At 44.3% G+C, this 18,568-nt stretch overlaps 1 protein-coding gene across 2 annotated transcripts in view; it reads left to right on the top strand.

Moving 5' to 3' along the window:
- The first annotated feature begins 6,341 nt into the window (after positions 1-6,341).
- Positions 6,342-18,568, top strand: part of ETV6 (ETS variant transcription factor 6) — a 253,423-nt gene continuing 241,196 nt past the window's right edge. The window contains exon 1 of one of the 2 annotated variants that reach the window (XM_017864555.1): positions 6,342-6,643. In XM_017864555.1, the coding sequence (XP_017720044.1) occupies positions 6,611-6,643 (33 nt within the window). In that variant the 5' untranslated portion in view covers positions 6,342-6,610. The remainder of the gene's footprint in view (positions 6,644-18,568) is intronic. The other variant, XM_017864556.1, reaches the window with a different exon arrangement.

The following is an 18,568-nucleotide window of genomic DNA, read 5'->3' as shown; positions in this document are numbered from 1 at the left end:
CAGCAGGCCCGGCTAATTTCTGTATTTTCAGTAGAGACGGGGTTTCACCATTTTGGCCAGGGTGTTCCTGAACTCCTGACTCCGTGATCCACCCACCTCGGCCTCCCAAAGTGCTGGGATTTGAGGCGTGAGCCACGGCTTCCGGCACTTCCACATGTTCTTAAATGTTCATCCTTCCCCACTCTTTGCCCCTCCCCATCACTCTTTTTGGAGAATAAAGGTTAGACATACAGGTTTGTGCGTAGAAAGTCTTAAGAGATCGTAATTCACTCTCTAACACCCAAAACAAACCAGATAATCTAAATAATTATAGTTTAAAAAAATCAGAGATATAAGAGCACAAAGAAACATAGGTGAACAAAACTTCAGAAAGCGACAATCATTCATATGAGAGGAAAGAGCCACAGTTCTCATCCCTGACTGAAATGGAAAGAAGAGGAATCACCATAATTAATGGTAAGGAGAAAACAGCCTAACTCTTAACACATTTTAAAGTGTGTGGCTGATGTGACAGGTTAGAATCCATAGGTGCCACAGGCACAGAGCAAAACCATACTACCTTGCAATTACTTCTCACTGATATTCACTAACTCCTGGGGTAGGACCACAAAAACAAGGGCAATAAAGAGTTATTAAAACTTTCAGAGACACATTGGGGTTTCAGCTAAGAAAGACTTGTAGAGGGGCAAGAGAGCTGACAGAAATCCCCAGCACTCCAGGCTGTCAGCTAAGAAAGACAGGTGCAGGGAGGAGACAGCAGGAGCAGAAAGATCTTCCCCTAAGACCTGAAGCTAAGGAGGACACCCATCAGGGCAGAAAAGATGAGAGTAACAGCTCTAAGACAGTATCTGCTTATAGGAAAAATCCTAATCTTGCCTTCAAAATATTTGAAGCCTATGGTAAATTGAATCAAACTAAACTTGAATCACAACCCAAACCCAGCCCAACTCTAGATCATATCAACTGAGCCCCAACTTCCTTCTTGGAAGAAATCTTTTAAATTTAATTTTTAATTTTTTAATTTAATTCATTGTCTACTGTATTTTTACATAAAAATGTCCAGCACACGGTCAAAAAATATGGAAACACACAGATACACATAAAAAAAGAAAATATGGGCCGGGTGCCATGGTTCACCCCATAATCACAGCACTTAGGGAGGCCAAGGCAGGCGGATCACAAGGTCAGGAGATCGAGACCATCCTGGCTAACATGGTGAAAGCTCATCTCTACTAAAAAAATACAAAAAAAATTAGTTGGGAATGGTGGCGGGCACCTGTAGTCCCAGCTACTCGGGAGGCTGAGGCAGGAGAATGGCGTGAACCCGGGAGGCAGAGTTTGCAGTGAGCTGAGACTGTGCCATTGCACTCCAGCCTGGGAGACAGAGCAAGAAAGTAAATAATGAATTACCTGTAATCCCAGCACTTTGAGAGGCCAAGGCGGGTGGATCACAAGGTCAGGAGATCGAGACCATCCTGGCTAACACGGTGAAACCCCCTCTCTACTAAAAATACAAAAAAATGAGCTGGGTGTGGTGGCAGGTGCCTGTAGTCTCAGCTACTCGGGAGGCTGAGGCAGGAGAATGGCGTGAACCTGGGAGGCGGAGATTGCAGTGAGCCGAGATAGCACCACTTCACTGCAGCCTGGGCAACAGAGCGAGACTCTGTCTCAAAAAACAAAAGAAAACAAAACAAAACAAAAAAGAATTACATAGGCTTAACAGTAAATTGGAAAAAATCAGAGGAAGGAAACTTAAAAAGAAATAAGTAGAAAGCATTCAAATTGAAACAAGCCAGGTGTGGTGGCTAGCACTGTAATCTCACTTTGAAAACTAAGACAGGAGGATTGCTTGAGACCAGAAGTTCGAGACCAGCCTGAGCTGATCGCAAAAAAAAAAAAAAAAAAAAAAAAAATTGAAATACAAAGAGATAAAACAGAGTATTTGAGATACATGGAAAAATAATATATGGCCTAATACTTGTATTAAGAATAAAAAAGGAAACAAACAGAATGGGTGTAAAAATATTCAAAGAGATAATAAATGACAATTTTTTTTTTTTTTTTTGAGACAGAGTTTCGCTCTGTCGCGCAGGCTGGAGTGCACTGGCGCGATCTCTGCTCACTGCAAGCTCTGCCGCCTCCCGGGTTCACGCCATTCTCCTGCCTCAGCCTCCCTAGAAGCTGGGACTACAGGTGCCCGCCACCACACCCAGCTAATTTTTTTGTATTTTTAGTAGAGATGGGATTTCACCGTGTTTGCCAGGATGGTCTCGATCTTCTGACCTCGTGATCCGCCTGCCTCGGCCTCCCAAAGTGCTGGGATTACAGGTGTGAGCCACCGCGCCCGGCAGCGACAATTTTCTAAAACTAATGAAAGATACCAACCCACAGGTCCAATAACTGCAGCTGACATCAAAGAGAATAAATGATAAATGCAAAGAAAACCACTCCTGTGTATATCATAGTCAAAATTCTGAAAAACAAATTTAAAGAGCAGATCTTAAAAGCAGCTACAGAAAAAAGTATACACTGTACATAGGGGCACCAAAATATGAATTACAAGTGATTTTTTAAATCAAAATATGAAGTCAGAAGATGAATGACATGTTTAAAGTGCTGAAAGAAAAGAAAATGTCAACATAAAATTTTACATACAGTAAAAATACCCTTCAAAAGTGAACATGAAATAAAGACATTTAGAGGCAGACAAAAGCTGAGAGACTCCTCCAACAAACAGCACACAGGCAATGCTGAGCGAAGTTCTTGAGGCCAAAGGGAAGATACCAGATGGAAAACCAGATCTGCAAGAAGGAATAAAAAGGTACTAGAAAGGATAAATATCTGGGCAAATTTAAAAAAGACATTTTAATACATTCATTATATGCATATATTTACACATTTCTAAATAACATAAAAATACAAGGTAAAATGAATTTTATAACACGTAGAAGTAAAATATAAGACAACAATACAGAGGATGGAAGAGGGATAAATGGAATTACACTGTAGCTTTTTTACAGATTCATAAAACAGCATATTATTTAATGGTAGACTGTGATAATAACATACGCAAATTGTAATTTCTAAAGCAACCACCATATTTAACATGAAGAAAATCTAAAAAGACAATCTAGTAATTTAAATGGAATATGAAAAAAAAATCCAATTTACCCAAAAGAAGTTCTCAGAAAACAAGGAACAGAGAAACAAGCGACAAATGGAAATAAATGAATGAGAAGAACTTCCCTCAACCACTATTATTGAACGCTGAATGGCTCTGCCAATAAGCTTTTACTACAGATTTGATAATGTTTCTTTATGAATTTAACCTAAAACTACAAGGCAAAATAGAGCTTGCATGCAAAACTTAAAACTGCAGTAAAATCATTTTGACACAACTAACATTGTTTGAATCACAAATAATGTCAAGCTGTTTTACACACTTCTCATGCTGTCAAAAGTTAAAACAAGAAGCAAGATCTCCATTCCAACACAAATTTGCAGCAGTTATGTTTTTCTGAACTCAAACTACCGTACCAACAGTGTTTTTTGAATTTCAATGCAAGTGCAAAGGAAATTTTCATATTTAAAATGTGCTTAACTGTACAACTGAGAAGCTTCCATTTAACCTTCAACTGGAAGTGATTAATCTGCAATGTAATGGCACGCTAAAGGGGAAATATCAAGAGATTTTATAGAATTCTAATAGAATTTTAGAAATGCCTCCTAAGCAATGAATACTCAAGTAAAATCACGTGCTCATGGGTTGATACTAGTCTTTGGCAGTACCTGTCTGGGTAGAAAGACATTTCAAAAATGAAGTACATAAAATCTCATAAAAAAAATCAGCATTAATAGATGAACATCTGCAGTCAATTTTTATGAGAGAACACTTTGAACACCAAGTGAAATGTTATTTCCCCCCAAAAGAATTCCATGCCTTTCATTATTATACCTGTATTAAAATTGCTATTATTACACTTTGAATTGTTAAAATAAAAAACTGTGGACTTTTTTTTTCTTCATGTTATATAAGTATCTACCTGACATTCTCAATTTTGTCTCTTGGCCCACAAAGACTAAGGCATTTACAACTCTTTACAGAGACTGGCAACCCCTGGTCTAAATGTAGCTTTTGCTACAGTTGTCAACTATGTTTTTTGCTTTGGAACCACAAACAGTCTACTTCAAACTACTACTTCTATGAATCACTTGTAGACGTTGAGGAGGAGTTAGGAAGAAAAGTCAAGAACTAATTTAGTCCTGGGGTTAAAAAGTAATTGTAGCCAACTTTAACTGAGCACATACATTGTGCGGCTCTCTGCTAAGGAGGCATTTGTATATATTTTCTTATTTAATAAGATAATCTTATGAGCTAGGTACTACTTCTCCCCGTTTTACAGAACCTTAGTGACTGAGTTGTCAGGGATCACATTGCTAAGTGATGTAGAAGACATAACCCAGCAATGGGACATCGGAACCAATGTCTGCAACATCAATTAAGAAAAGCAAAAGAATACAGAGATTTGTTAAAGGGGAGCAGGGGGTGGTCAAAGGCAGAGGAGTCGGTGTGGACAAGACTGAGATCTCTTGGAGAGAGAGAGTAGGACTACCAGTTGACACACACTGTTCAGGTTCCTGGAGGCTCACAAAAACCAGTTCCCACCATCCCAGCAACAGCACTCTTTCCCACCCTAGCCTCGTTCGGAGTGATCTGATCAATGTGTGAACAAAAGTATTGTGTGTACAAGTCTGAACACATTTCATAATATGGAGAGGTGAAGAAAAGTGGGTAGGAAAAATCTGTAGGGTGGGGAGACTCGGGGAAATGTGTCCTGGTGAGGTGCAGGTAACATATATGGGTATACATGCATATATACATATTTATACCATATTTAACCTATTACTCAATAAAGACGAAATTACAACAAATTTCGTTTTACATTACACATCCACATATTAAACCCCCATATATGTGTTAACAAGGTTAGAATTTAAGTATAATGATAATGTTCTCAGTTTTTTGTGGTGGACACTTCAGGGCAATTTAAGAGACTGTAAATAATAATAAAAATAATAAAGTAATCAGACCACTTGTGGACAAGGCTAGACCCCTCAGCCCCAACGGCCCCAACCACCCTCAACTGCTTTTCCAACCAAATATTCCTCCCCCTGCAGGATCCCAGGGCCATCCAATCAACCGGCCAATGACGGTTTCACAGAAGCGGTCCTGGGGAGGGGTATTATCTGTAGGAACACGTCCTGCCAACTTTGTAGTCGAGTCACCTATTTCGGTTGGTGGCGGCCGCTATTTCTTTAAAAGGGCAGTGGATTTCGAAACAGGAGGGGGAGGTCAGGAAAAGGAACTCGGCTGCCTTTGATAACTACCCTGCAACCTTCCCTTCCCGGAGCGCGTGCTCGGCTGGGGAAGCGCCCGCGGCCGCCGCATCCCCGAGCGGGCGCGCGGCGCCACCTCTTTCCGGGGCGCCCACCTTCCCCGGGAATCCCCCCGCCCGGCGGTCCCCCAGCGTCTGCGGCGCGGCCGCCCCGGCTTTGTCTCCGGCGTCGCGCTCGGGCGCCCGCTCTCCCCACATTTCCCCGTGTGCAGGCTGTAACCCGATCTCCCATTTCCTGGTGGATTCTCTTAAAGAGGCAGCGGTCGAGAAGCAGAACAAAGGCTATTGTTTTATTTCCTCCTTCGGATTCCGCGTCCTTACCGGAATGGCCCTTCATAGATAATTACTTTCGTTGCATCTGCGCTTAGGGAAACGTTTCAAAACCCTTGTGCATATCGATGTATCCAAGAGATGGAGCCAGGGGAGGTGGGAGGAGTTTAATAAAACCTGTTTTGTGGTGTCTGGGGCCACGATGTAACGTTTTTTAAAGGTGTCTTCCTTAAGCCCGGAAATTGGCTCCGTCAGCGGGGGTCTCGCGCGGTGGAGGGGCGGGCGCGCCCGCACAGGGGCCGGCTGGGGGGCTGGCGCCGCTCGCCGCCGCAGACCGCGGCCTCGCGCGGCCCCGCTCCCCGGGTTTTCCGCCCGCGCCCCCGCGGGCCGCCCCTCCCGCCACGCGGCTTTTATTTCCCCCGATGCCGGGCTGTAACCGAGCTTTTATTTCTCGTGGTGGCTCCTTTAGAGGCAGAGCTCAGTGCTGGGAATTCACGTCAGTTTCTGCACTGAAACTCTCAAGATCAATGAGCAAAGAGCTTTCTCAGTTTCTGCCTTTCAGTTTCTTCTTTCCAGGAAGGAAAACATTCGAGAGAGCGAGGGGAGAGCGGCGGAGGGCGGGGGCGGGGGCGCCGGCTGCGGGTGGGAGGAGAGACCGGGAGGCTGGCCGGGCTTGCGTCCCGGATCCCGCCGCGGCGCGACCTCAGACCCCCGCCGCCCGCGCTCGGGCCCGGCTCCCACGCCCGCCGCCGCGCGCCCAACTCCGCCGGCCGCCCCGCCCCCGCGCCGCGCGCTCCAGACGCCCGGGGCGGCTGCCGGCAGACATGCTGGAAGAAACTTCTTAAATGACCGCGTCCGGCTGGCCGTGGAGCCTTTCTGGGTTGGGGAGAGGAAAGGAAAGTGGAAAAAACCTGAGAACTTCCTGATCTCTCTCGCTGTGAGACATGTCTGAGACTCCTGCTCAGTGTAGCATTAAGGTAAAAATCTTCTCCCCTCCCTCTCCGTGGTGGAAACCCTGAGCTGCACCGGCCAGGGCAGTCGTGCTGGGCTCCTCAGAGCGGGCTGTTGCAGTTGCTCTGTTCGCAGTAAATTATTTGGGGCGCGAGGGAAGGAGATGCAGCTCGCGGCGGCGGCTGTACCCTTTAGCATAACCTTGCTACTCCCCACCGCTGAGCCCCTGCCGGCTCCTCGGCTCCCACCCTCTTGCTTTTTGACAATGAAATGCCGGTCACAATTGGTCAGGAGCAACCCGGATTGTCTCCAGAACTGTAAAACACCCCGTAATTCGTGCGCTTAAAAAAAACCCCAAAACCTGCTCCCTTTCCTACACCCAACATGTGACTGAAATGTAACTTTTGTTCCCGAGGGGTGGTCTTCTTAGAAAAAAAGTTCTTCAGTCCCAGCGGCGATAGAATCTTTTTCTTTATTTTTTTAAAGGACTCTCTGGGTCTGATCAGACATGATTTTTTTCCCTCTCGTCTGATTGTAATTGCAAGCGCTGTCGGAGAGACAGTCCTGGTGTCAGCTTTTCCTAGGCATTGCACAATAAATTTTTTTTTTTAAACCAAGGTGAATAAAGTTGCTGAATAGTTACTTTACTCTGATCCATATGAAAGTTGAGTAATCCCAAAGTAGAAAACTCCTGTGATGCAGGGAGACGAAGAACTAAGCAACCAGGCAAAATGACCTTCTGTGTTTGACAGTGCAGAGAGGGTATCTAAGAGCAGCACTCTCCCAGCTTTCTGGCCGGTTTTGCAGTATTGTAAATGCAGGGCGGTGGATGTTTGTAAACACACTGCTGGGCTACCCAGTAGTTGTGTGTATGCATGTCTATATATCTGTAAAGACTGTGGTGCTGCGGTTTGTTGCTTCTGAAAAGTTGTTGTAAAGTTTGCCACCATTGGGAGGCAGGATGATTTATCCATCTACCCCAGTTATTTTTCCCATCGCTGCATTTATTGTACACTATTCATTTCACTATTCCACCAGTACCCAGGTAGAAAGCCTTCCGCCCCTGTGAGAGGCTGAAGCCGCTGAAGTTTTGTTTTGGTTTGGCCTATTGAATGTATGTTCATTGAATGGACACTACAGCAACAATGGACAAATAACCTGTTTTCTTCGTCTGTGGGGAGTTAGAAAAACCCTTCCTGTTTTAACACTGCCTTTCAATTAAAGTCTGTGTAGGGGAAACGCAGTAGTTCATCACGGGCTTACTAGGTTTTCTATAGTTAGAATCACATTTTGGGGTTTCTTATCAGAAAACATTTTCATGGGTTTGAGGAGAGGCTAATGTGAAATCAAAAGGTGTGTTGGGCTTCTTTGTTTTGCCTCACAAAATGCCCAATGGAACTTTTAGGCTTTTGTGTTTGTACATATCTGGAGGTAGCAGTATGTCTGTGGGCATGGGGCGTGCCACACTAAAGAACTTGGGGTACTTTGATATTAATACTTCAAAACCAGTTTCTTTTGTGGTATAAATTAGATTCTACACCGAGTTCAGGAAAATCCTGCGGTATAGGTAATCTCATGTATTTAATGCTTCATAACATAGAGGTAACTAAAGAGTAAGGTATTCAATCAATAAATTGTATTTAGCTCAGTGGCAATAAACTTGGTATCAGGAAAATCTGGACCAACTACAGATCAGTAACTTTAGGACAAAACAACAAAAAGCAATGCTTTCTGTGACCTTTCTTGATTCTCTTCTAAACTGCATCCCCACCGTTCTGATGGGCTTATGGTGGTGTGCTGGCTGCAGACTGCTACTGAGTGGTTTGTTTCATTGTGCTCCAGTCGGAAAAAGAGTACAACAGTCCCTTGCTTTACTCACATACAGAACCAATCCCAAGCAAAACGCTTTCTTAAATGCAACATGAAAATTGTGTCTATAATTTGCATATCATTTTTTCCTTATTGCTTACAACTCAGTTCTTTTAGGGTGCCTCTTTTCATTACTGTGTACTTCTATGTAATTAAAATAGATTTAATGTTCTTTACCAGAAAGGAAAGAATCACTTTTATTTTGGATTGTTCTTAATGGAACCAGTATGTATTTGCTTAGACTGCATGTGTCTAGGTGAACGTATGTGAAGAGTATCTTTCCATGGAGTTTGTTTAATTCACAATGTTACAATAATAAGCACTAGAGATCAAGGACTGGGATTATTCCAGGTCATCTGAAATGTTCTGGTGATGTGTGCTGCGTTTCATTTAGTCCTTGGGATGTGGTACGGTGACTGCATAATAAAAAATGTTTGCTGGTAACCCACAAGCAAGTTGCTTGCTTCTAGAGTCCAGTAAACAATACACTTTTCTGTGTAGTGAAGAACAAATGTCAGAGGTTTTCAAGGATGAGCTGATGAACCTGATATACCGAACTCATGTGACACAAAAGGCCCTCACTATGGAGAGGTTTCTCCCACTCCTTCTCTCCACTCCTGAAACGGTCCTCACTTGCTTTCATTCCTAACAAGTAGTGGGTCAGCAGGCAGACAGTTCCTCAGCGGCTGGTGAGATGCAGCACAGAGTAGCCTGACCAGAGGCAGCCACAGAGGGAAGTACTTTGTTTATTTCTGAGCATTGCCTGCTCTGATAGAAAAGAGTAGTGTCCGATTTGGGTGGAGTTTCCAAGGTGAAAGTTTCTGAATTGGTCAATCAGTGACGCCTTTGTAAAGATGGCTCATGTGGTGGCAGCTCACAGTGAATGCCTGATAAGGGCTTTTCTATTTCTTTTGCACGCATCACCTGGGGAAGTTAATATCAAACACACACTTTTTACAGTAGAAGAGAGGTTGACTACTCCAAGGGCCCCGAAACTCTCACTGAGCCTTACTGTTTCTCTACACACAACTTGCAGAAAGCAGGAGTGCTCGAGCACTCCTGGGAGGTCTGCCCTACAACCCTTGAAGGTTGTGGCACTGTTGTCATAGAAGTTCAGATGCTTCAATTCTTGACCATTTAGAGTTGTTTAAATGGAAGGAAAGGATCAACTCTCTATAAAAAGTCAAATTATTTTAAAGAGGATTGCATGGCTGACTGTGCTGGTCACAGGAAGAAGGAAGAGGCTGTCTTTTCCATCTTCAGCCTTCACCTTCAAGTCACCTGTTCAGTTCTGAGTTTGCCCAAGTTGCTGCAGAAGGTGGTTGTGGCCTAGCAGACACAGTCCCTTGTCAGGCTTGGCACAGCGCGTTAGTGGGCCAGGACTAACCAGAATACAAAAACGAGTTGCACGGTGTCTCTAGTCCCCTCTTTCCCTGCTGTCCTTATCAGTCAGCTTCCATAGCAAAAGGAAATCTGGTCTTTAAAATTTTGCTACTAATTGGGAGACTCTTTCGACTTCTCCTTCCGGACTCTGGGCTCCTTGGGTTTAGTGACGATTACCTTGGTGTCCTAGTAGCTGACTTGGCAGGTGACATAGAAATATTTTTCAGTAATGTTTGCTGATGTGAAGTGAGAGGTGGGAGGAGGCCAGCCCCCTTTGCTCTTTCTGTCTGCGTGTAACCTCAGGGTGACGTAACACTTTCATCCACTGGCTTGCTTGCAGAAAGCAAAATGTTTTATAATTATTATTTCTTTGGAGACAGAGTTGCACTGTGTTGCCAGACTGGAGTTCAGTGGTGCGATCTTGGCTCACTGCAACCTCCACCTTCTGGGTTCAAGCAATTCTCCTGCCTCAGCCTCCCAAGTAGCTGGGATTACAGGTGCCTGCCACCACGTCCGGGTAATTTTTGTGCTTTTAGTAGAGATGGGGGTTTCATCATGTTGGCCAGGCTGGTCTCGAACTCCTGACCTCAAGTGATCTGCCCGCCTCAGCCTCCCAGAGTGCTGAGATTACAGGTATGAGCCGCTGTGCCCAGCCTAATGTTTTATTATTTTGATAAAATTCTCAAAAACTACTTTTATGTCAAAACTAACAAAGAAGGAAATTGAGGAAAAGGTACAACAAAGGAGCTTGAGGAATTGCTTTAACAGGTTCAGATTAGCAGGCTTCTGAGTGCCCCTCAGTGTTTCTGACAATAGAATCAGGGAACTTTCAAACGTTCTGAATTGAGAGACCTTAGAGATCCCCTGAGCCAACCTCCTATTTTTTATAGAGAGGGAATCCAGAGAGCTAAGGGGTTTGCCTCAACCCATGGGTGAGTGAGCCAGGTTTGGAGGACACAGGCCTACAGGTTCTCAGGCCACTGCATTCTCTGGGTTCGTAGTGTGTCCCTATAAAAGGCCAAGGAAACTCGATACAATAGGCTTCACTCTCTCTGGCACTTCCTAGTTTGGTCCATTTTAATCACAAGCCAGCTGGTCTGAGGGCACAGGGGTATGTGCCAAGGAAGATGGTATGTGGGGGGAGAAATGGGCCACTGGGGTCTGGTCAGGTGTGAGAAGAGGAAGTAGTAGGAGGGAGGGGATGAGGGAAGAAGGGCCTGATGGACTTGTATTGGCACCACTATTTGCAGCGCGCTCTCTCTCTCTCTCTCTATATATATATACACACACACATATATATATATACTGCAAATTCTGTTTTGGGCTGAAGGCCCCTTATCTGCTGTTAGGATTCCTTTGAGGAATCCTTGGGTGGGCCGTAGTCTCTTTTATCAAGGGTCAGCCAATCCTATTTATACTTTAATTTTTGTGTAGTAAGCTCCCTGTTTCAAACAGCCAAAGCTAAAAACGTGGCAGCTAGCCCTGAAGAAGTAGCTATGGAAAGTATCCTCCTCAGGATAAGTAAGTCAAGGGCAAAAAATACCCCAAATGTGAGCACCAGAGGCAGGCAGATCTAAGTCACATTCTGCTCCTCTGAGTGCAGCTGTATTTGTGCACACCAGGAAGGAGCTGGGGGCAAGGTGGGGGCACAGGGTTGCTGGGAGTAACTCACACGGCAGTTTCATTTTTTTCACCAATTAAAACTTGCCCTTTAGTGTGGATCTCCCAGCCGAGTGATGCAGTGTCGGATGAAGCCCCATAGCGTGTGCGAGATAGAATTGACATTTTTTTTCTGTGTGAATACTACTTTAGAGACAACTCTGGAGCTTGTTTTCAGGCAAGAGTCCACCTCTGCCGTATTTGTTGTTAGATGTGTGTTGGGAACCAGTCTCCGTGTGTATTTGTTGAATAGAATGAGTGTGCATTTACTCAGGGTTCCCACGCCAAAAGGGGCCCAGCTTAAAGACTGTTCACTGCCAAACCTAGTATTTGGGGACAGAAAGACTAGACTAAATTAGTGAAAAGTTAGAATTATAGCCTATTAAAAAACAAACACATTTTTATTGATTTTCCAAACATACAGGAACCAAACTAATAAAGTGTTGCTTACTGAGGCATCTCAGGGAAAGCTCCGATGAATAGGCAAAAATGATTCGTGTTCCACATTATCCATTGGGTAGAAACCAGTGTTACCATGTGCTTGGAACTGTTCGTTTGGTGTCGAAATATTACCACACATTTTATTTGCTCTGTTAATTTGATAACCTTCTCTTCTTAGATAGTGAAAATATATAATTCAGCCTGGTTGTTTTCTAAATGATCTGGAATTCCCAGAGTGTGGGCGAGAGGCTTGATTAGGGAAGGCATTTTACCCCATAAGTGTGGACTCTTAGATGAGCATAACTGCTCACTCAGCCCTATGGATTTCGCTTACAGGAAACTAGAATGCTTGCATTTCTGAAATTTTATAAATTCTCTGTAATTAAAGGTGTTTGTCTGCTGTTTTAGTGGCCGTTGTTCTATAACAACCAGTTGTAGCTTACAGCTATATAGTGATTTATTACAAAACACTTTCTTCCCCTTTTACTTCTTCCTCTTCCTCCTCCTCTTCCTCTTCCTCCTCCATCATCATCACCGGCATCATTTATTGAATACTGCTGAATGCTGGTCCTTGTGCTGTTTTGTATACATTATCTCGTTTACTCTTCACAGCTCTCTCAGGGATGCACTTTTTCTCTCCATTCTACAAATGAGGAAACTGAAGCCCAGAGAGGTTAAGTGATGTATTGGCCTAAGATCTCCCAGGCTGTAAGTGGCAAAGCTAAGGCCAGAATCTGTATCGTGGCACTCTCATTCCAAAGTATTTTCTGTGAGGGTATTCCAAAGTGCAGCCATCTTTGCGAAGAAAATTAGGAAACTTGAAGTGACGGCTGGCTGGTGGATCGTTACGTAAGCTGAGATGAGAGGCAGGAATAGAGCTGGCAGAAGTGCTTGCAGAGGTTCTGAATTTCCTCTGCTTCCCTGTCTCTTCTGAAGATGGATCTTCCTAGCCATTACACAAGTAGTGGGGACTACCAGATGGTCACACCAAGCCACCACCCACTGTGGAATGAATGTCTAACTTTTCCATATTTACACCCGTCTCTAATGTCCTCTGGTGAGATTTTGTCTTTTGATGGGTTTCATTTTGGGCCTTTTGTGTTTTTCTCAGAGGCCTTTCTTTTCCGTCTCTGTTTTTCTCTTCCTTCCTTCGGTGCTTTATGACTCCTTCATGAAGTGGTTGGAAATCTGAGAGATTGTGTTCTCATCCTGCCCGGCCTCAGGCTAGACACCTTCTTTGCCTGCTTTTTACTTCCTGGTCAGTTGCTTCTCCTTACACAACTTTTTTTGTTTGTTTGTTTCCTTTTAAAGGTTTTCACACAATCCATAATCACAATTTTTGTTTTTCTTAAACCATCTCTCGTGTACATCTTTAATATTATGTGATTTCCAGGAATCTATTTCAGATATTCCCTGATTTTTTCCCCTATAACAAAAGGAATCATCTTTTTTTGACTCCTATCTCAATGGCCTGACCCGACTCGCCTGTTCTAATTTCCTGGAACGAAGAGAGCGTTTTCGCCATCTGACTTTATACATTTCTGATTTTGAACAACTCGAAGGAAGAGAGTCTTCAGAGCAGATGTAGGGAGAGAAAGAGAGAGATGTGTTGTGGAGGTAATATGAGGGGATTCAGAGAGCATTATCCACATTTCTCATGAAACAAATGAGGAAACTGAGTCTTGTGGCCCTTAAAGAGCTGGCTTGAGATCACATTCCTAACTGATCAAGCCAGAGTCAGAATCAGCGTTCCGTCCTAGGCCCATGTTCCTCTAAGACCACAGCAGAGGAAAAATGAGGAAAAGCAGGCAAGAATTCAGAAAGCATAGCTTGCTTTTGCAGATTCACATGACTTGATATTAGTGTTCATCATTGCGACTTCCAAGTGAAAGCCAGAGTTCATGTTATGAGATTTCAGAAGTGAAGAAAGAATGCAATGTATTTTGGAAAGATTTCTAACAAAAATGGTTGGCATAAGAATAATGTTAAGTTTTAAAAGGCTAAGCTTCAGTTACGTGGATGACTGATTTATGAAAAGTACTCCCTCATGAAGACACAAAAGAGGTAGCCAATGCATCTTGCAGGCTTGAGGCCTGATGGCCTCCTGGGGGGTATTTTCCCTTTGTATGTGGGAGTCAGATGTACGGAAAACGACTTCATTTCCTGAATGACCCAGAAAGGACACGTTGCCCTGCTGGGTTCTGTTGGTGAGTGTGCTCAGTGGTGTTCGTGTTGCCACAGTGTAGTTCCAATCACCACGTCTTTCGATTTTGACTTGCATTTTGTTCTGTCTTATGTTGTTCTTTGTTCTTACCTGTAAAGTTGACTTCCTGTAAGGGGATTGTAAGGTGCTCGGAAAAGGGCTCTACCTTACTGCCATGCTGTGGATGCTCCAGGGGAAGAGCACAGACAGTGGTGTAGACAGACCCATGACTTCTGGTTCCTGAACTTGTTCAAGTTACTTAATCATGAACCTGTTAACTCATCTGAAGTGGTAATAAAAATGTGTGTCTCTTAGGGTTGTTGGGATATGTACATTGCCTAATGTAGTGCTTTATACTGCTAAAAAGTTAGTTCTTCTCCTCCTTTGTACATCCTCCATAACACGTGGATCTGGAAGAGGCTAGAGATTTTCTGGTTCTGTGCCCACATTATACAGTTGAGAATACAGAGGCCAGGGGATGGTTTTTGTTTTTGTTTCTGAGACAGAGTCTCGCTGTGTCACCCAGGCTAGAGTGCGATGCCGAGATCTCAACGCAGTGCAACCTCTGTCTCCCAGGTTCAAGCGATTGTGGTGCCTCAGCCTCCCAAGTAGCTGGGATTACAGGTGTGCACCACTCACCTGGCTAATTTTTGTATTTTTAGTAGAGATGGGGTTTCACCATGTTGGCCAGGGTGGACTCAAGCTCCCGACCTCAATTGATCCTCCCGCCTCAGCCTCCAAAACTGCTGGGATTACAGGCGTGAGCCGCCGTCCCCAGCCCCCAGCCAGGGATGTTAATGGCCTTGCTCAAGCTCCTGTGGCTGGTTGGTGGTGCCATCTAAACTAAAATCTAGGCCTCCCGAGTCAGCTGACTCCCTGCACAGTGCTCTTGTCAGTATCCCATTGAGTTGTTCACAGCGCTGGGGTCACTCAGTCAGTGCTCAAAAAAGCTCTTATTTTAACTTTAATTGAATACAAGCCTCAACAATAGGAGAGATGAGCCAAGTGCAATTATATGATAATAGCAAATGCCTTTTGAATCTTACAGCAGAATTTTGAAGGAATAGCTAATATGGTTCTGAGGAAGTTTCCAGAGATGAAAGAAAAGGAAAAAAACCTAAGTCTGAAAGTACTGTACAGTGAGTCTAACTAGCATTATTACTCAGCGCTCAAGTATTTGAACCTATTCAGGGATCTGCTCCTTCATACAGTTGCTTATTATTTGTGACTGGGGTGAGACTTGAAAGAGAGCATCAATTCTCTAGTCTGCTTTTGTTTAACAGGCAGTTTCATGTCTGTCTGACCACAGAACAGACACTGTTTGCTGTGGGCTGGTGAATGTTCACTTTCAAGAGCGGGGAGTAGATGGCCCTTCGTGGAAGTTTAATTATACAGAAGAGTTTGAAAAGGCCAAATTTGTTACTTTGGGGCATGGGGAAACCTTCCACTCTAGCAGATGTGAGGGCACCGAAGTGTCTTTTCAGCAGTTGTATTCTTCTTGCTGTGGACCTAAATTCGATCCTGAGTCATTCTTTGTATGTACATAGCAAATGAGAAGATGAACTATACACTGGCAAATGACCCTTTTTTGAGGAATCGTGGAGAAAATGTTACCTACCTCTCCCTCCTACCCCCATGAAATAAGCGTGGGTTACTTCATACTCTTGAAGCAAGAGTTTAGGTTTGGAGAGAAACTGCTCCTCTGATGTCCTCCTGGAAACCACAAGTGGAAGTTTGTGATTTTCTTCTCAGCTGACCTATCCCCTCTCCCTTGGGTTATGACAGGCCATGTATGTAACTTTATCTTTCTTAGGACTTATCTCTTTGATGAGGTCAGTAATCCTGCTTCACTTACGTCCCCTATACGTGAGAATGCCACAGCCAAAGATGACATGCTAACGCATTTCCTGGAAAAAATGAGCTACAGATAGAAATAAGGCTCGTAATTTAAAAAATCGAACCCCAGAGAACAGCCTGTCTCTGAGGTTAACCATTCCCCCAACACTTTCTCTTGTTTCCCTAGTGAAAGTGTGAATCTAGGTAGTGAAAGTGTGAATCTAGGTTGTGAAAGTGTGAATCTAGGTTGTGAAAGTGTGAATCTAGGTTGTGGCAGTGTGAATCTAGGTTGTGAAAGTGTGAATCTAGGTTGTGAAAGTGTGAATCTAGGTTGTGGCAGTGGAAGTTCTGGCACTGCTATGAGGTGAGGAAGGAAGAGGGAGGGCCCAGATCTGCCCACCTCACTGCAGGTGTGGCCTGGAAGAATGCCGGGGTCTCTACTGAAGAATCAAGGTCAAGGGATGAAGAGAAGTTGGCGAAGGGGCACAAAAATACAGCTAGATAGAAAGAATACGGTATAGTATTCATTAGTACAGTAGGGAAATTAGAGTTAACAGTAGTTTATTGTGTATTTCAAAATAACTAGAAGAGAATTGTAATGTTCCAAACACAAAAGAAAAATGTTTTAGGCAGTGGAAATGCCAGCTACCCTGATCTGATCATTACACATCTGCACAGATATCAAAATGTCACGTGTACCCCCAAAATATGCACAACTATTATATATCAACAAAAAAACCAAAGTCAAGAGACAATTTAGAATGTGTATGGTCTCAAGCCTTGTGACTAATATGTGGTCAGGTAGATCTGCACTAGGGTATATAGGAGGAACTATTATGGAGACTTCATAAAAAGGAAGATGGGGTGGGATGTGGTGGCTCACGCCTGTAATCCCAGCACTTTGGGAGGCCGAGGCAAGTGAATCACCTGAGGTCAGGAGTTCAAGACCAGCCTGGCCAGCGTGGTGAAACCCTGTCTTTACTAAAAATACAAAAAAATTAGCCAACCTGTAATCCCCGCTACTCGGGAGGCTGAAGCAGGAGAATCTCTTGAACCTGGAAGGTGGAGATTGCAGTCAGCTGAGGCTGTGCCACTGCACTCCAGCCTGGGCAACAGAGTGAGACTCTGTCTCAAAAAATAATAATAATAAATAAATAAAAGGGAGATGGGGGAGATGGCGGGAATTTGCTAAGCTCCTCTGTTAACTGCTTTAAAGAACTTGGACTAGGGAACTTCTCTCAGATTTATTATTGGTTGTTATTTCCAGACTATTTGTCTTTCCCAAACTGCCCTTGGCCATCAAATCAGACTCCTGCTAGAGTGAGCCTCATTGTAGTGTCTCTTGGCTCACCTCTGTGGTTTCACTAATTATTTTCATGTATTGACCTGGGATCACAGGCCAGGCACCCAAAGGGACAGAGCTGAGTTCTTTTTCTTTGGGCCTCTTTGGGTACTCGTAACCCACGTCCCTGTCACAGGTTTTGGAAAAATGGCACATCTGAAGGATTGGATCCGTGGTGCATTTTGTAATTGCTGTATCCTCTTTTCTTTAAGGTCTTGGTCTGTCACTCATGCTGAAGTACAGTGGCATGATCATAGCTCACCGTAATCGCAAACTCATGGGCTCAAGTGATCGTCCTGCCTCAGCCTCTGGAGTTGCTAGGACTGCAGGTGCACCACCTCGCCTGGCTACATTTTTTTTTTTTTTTGAGACGGAGTCTTGCTCTGTCATCCAGGCTGGAGTGCAGTGGCGCAATCTTGGCTCACTGCAAGCTCCGCCTCCCGGGTTCACACCATTCTCCTGCCTCAGCCTCCCCAGCAGCTGGGACTACAGGCGCCTGCCACCACACCCGGCTAATTTTTTGTATTTTTAGTAGAGATGGGGTTTCACCATGCTAGCCAGGATGGTCTCGATCTCCTGACCTTGTGATCCACCCGCCTCGGCCTCCCAAAGTGCTGGGATTACAGGCATGAGCCACCAAGCCCGGCCGACCTGGCTACTTTTTTAAAAAACTTTTTGTGGAGACAATGTCTTGCTTTGTTGCCCAGGTTGCTTTTGAACTCCTGGACTCAAGCGATCCTCCCACCTCGGCCTCCCAAAGTGCTAGCATTATAGGCATGAACCACCGTGCCCGGCCATTTTGTCCTTGTTTTGACTTGAGATCTGGGAGATTTTGAAGATCCCTGTCATGAGTTCTCTTGACTGGTGCTTTGCAGTTTTGAGACCCATTCCTGACTAATAGGTCTTGACTGACACTAATGGCCAGTGATGGCTGGGGACAGCAGGACACTCTCACTTTGCACCTTTTGATCTGGTCTTTGTTCAGAGCGGGGTGAAGCCAGTGGGAGAGTTGTTGTTTTGGGGATAAAGTCTGGGTAACACAGATTCCTCAGGCTGAGTAAGTCTCCTGTTCTCCCCGACTTTGAGATCTGAATGACCTGATTTGGCTGACTACACCTCCAGTCCCCTGGACAGCAGCCAGCTCCTTTGACTTTGTGCCATTTAGTCCTTCCCTTCGTCTGCTGACGCTAATACTTTAGGGTGAGGTGGAACGAGAGA

This window comes from Rhinopithecus bieti, unplaced genomic scaffold, assembly GCF_001698545.2.
Source record: "Rhinopithecus bieti isolate Rb0 unplaced genomic scaffold, ASM169854v2 scaffold_76074, whole genome shotgun sequence".
NCBI lineage: Eukaryota > Metazoa > Chordata > Mammalia > Primates > Cercopithecidae > Rhinopithecus > Rhinopithecus bieti.
The sequence above is the reverse complement of the archived record's forward strand: the minus strand, read 5'-3'. Positions and strand labels throughout refer to the sequence as shown.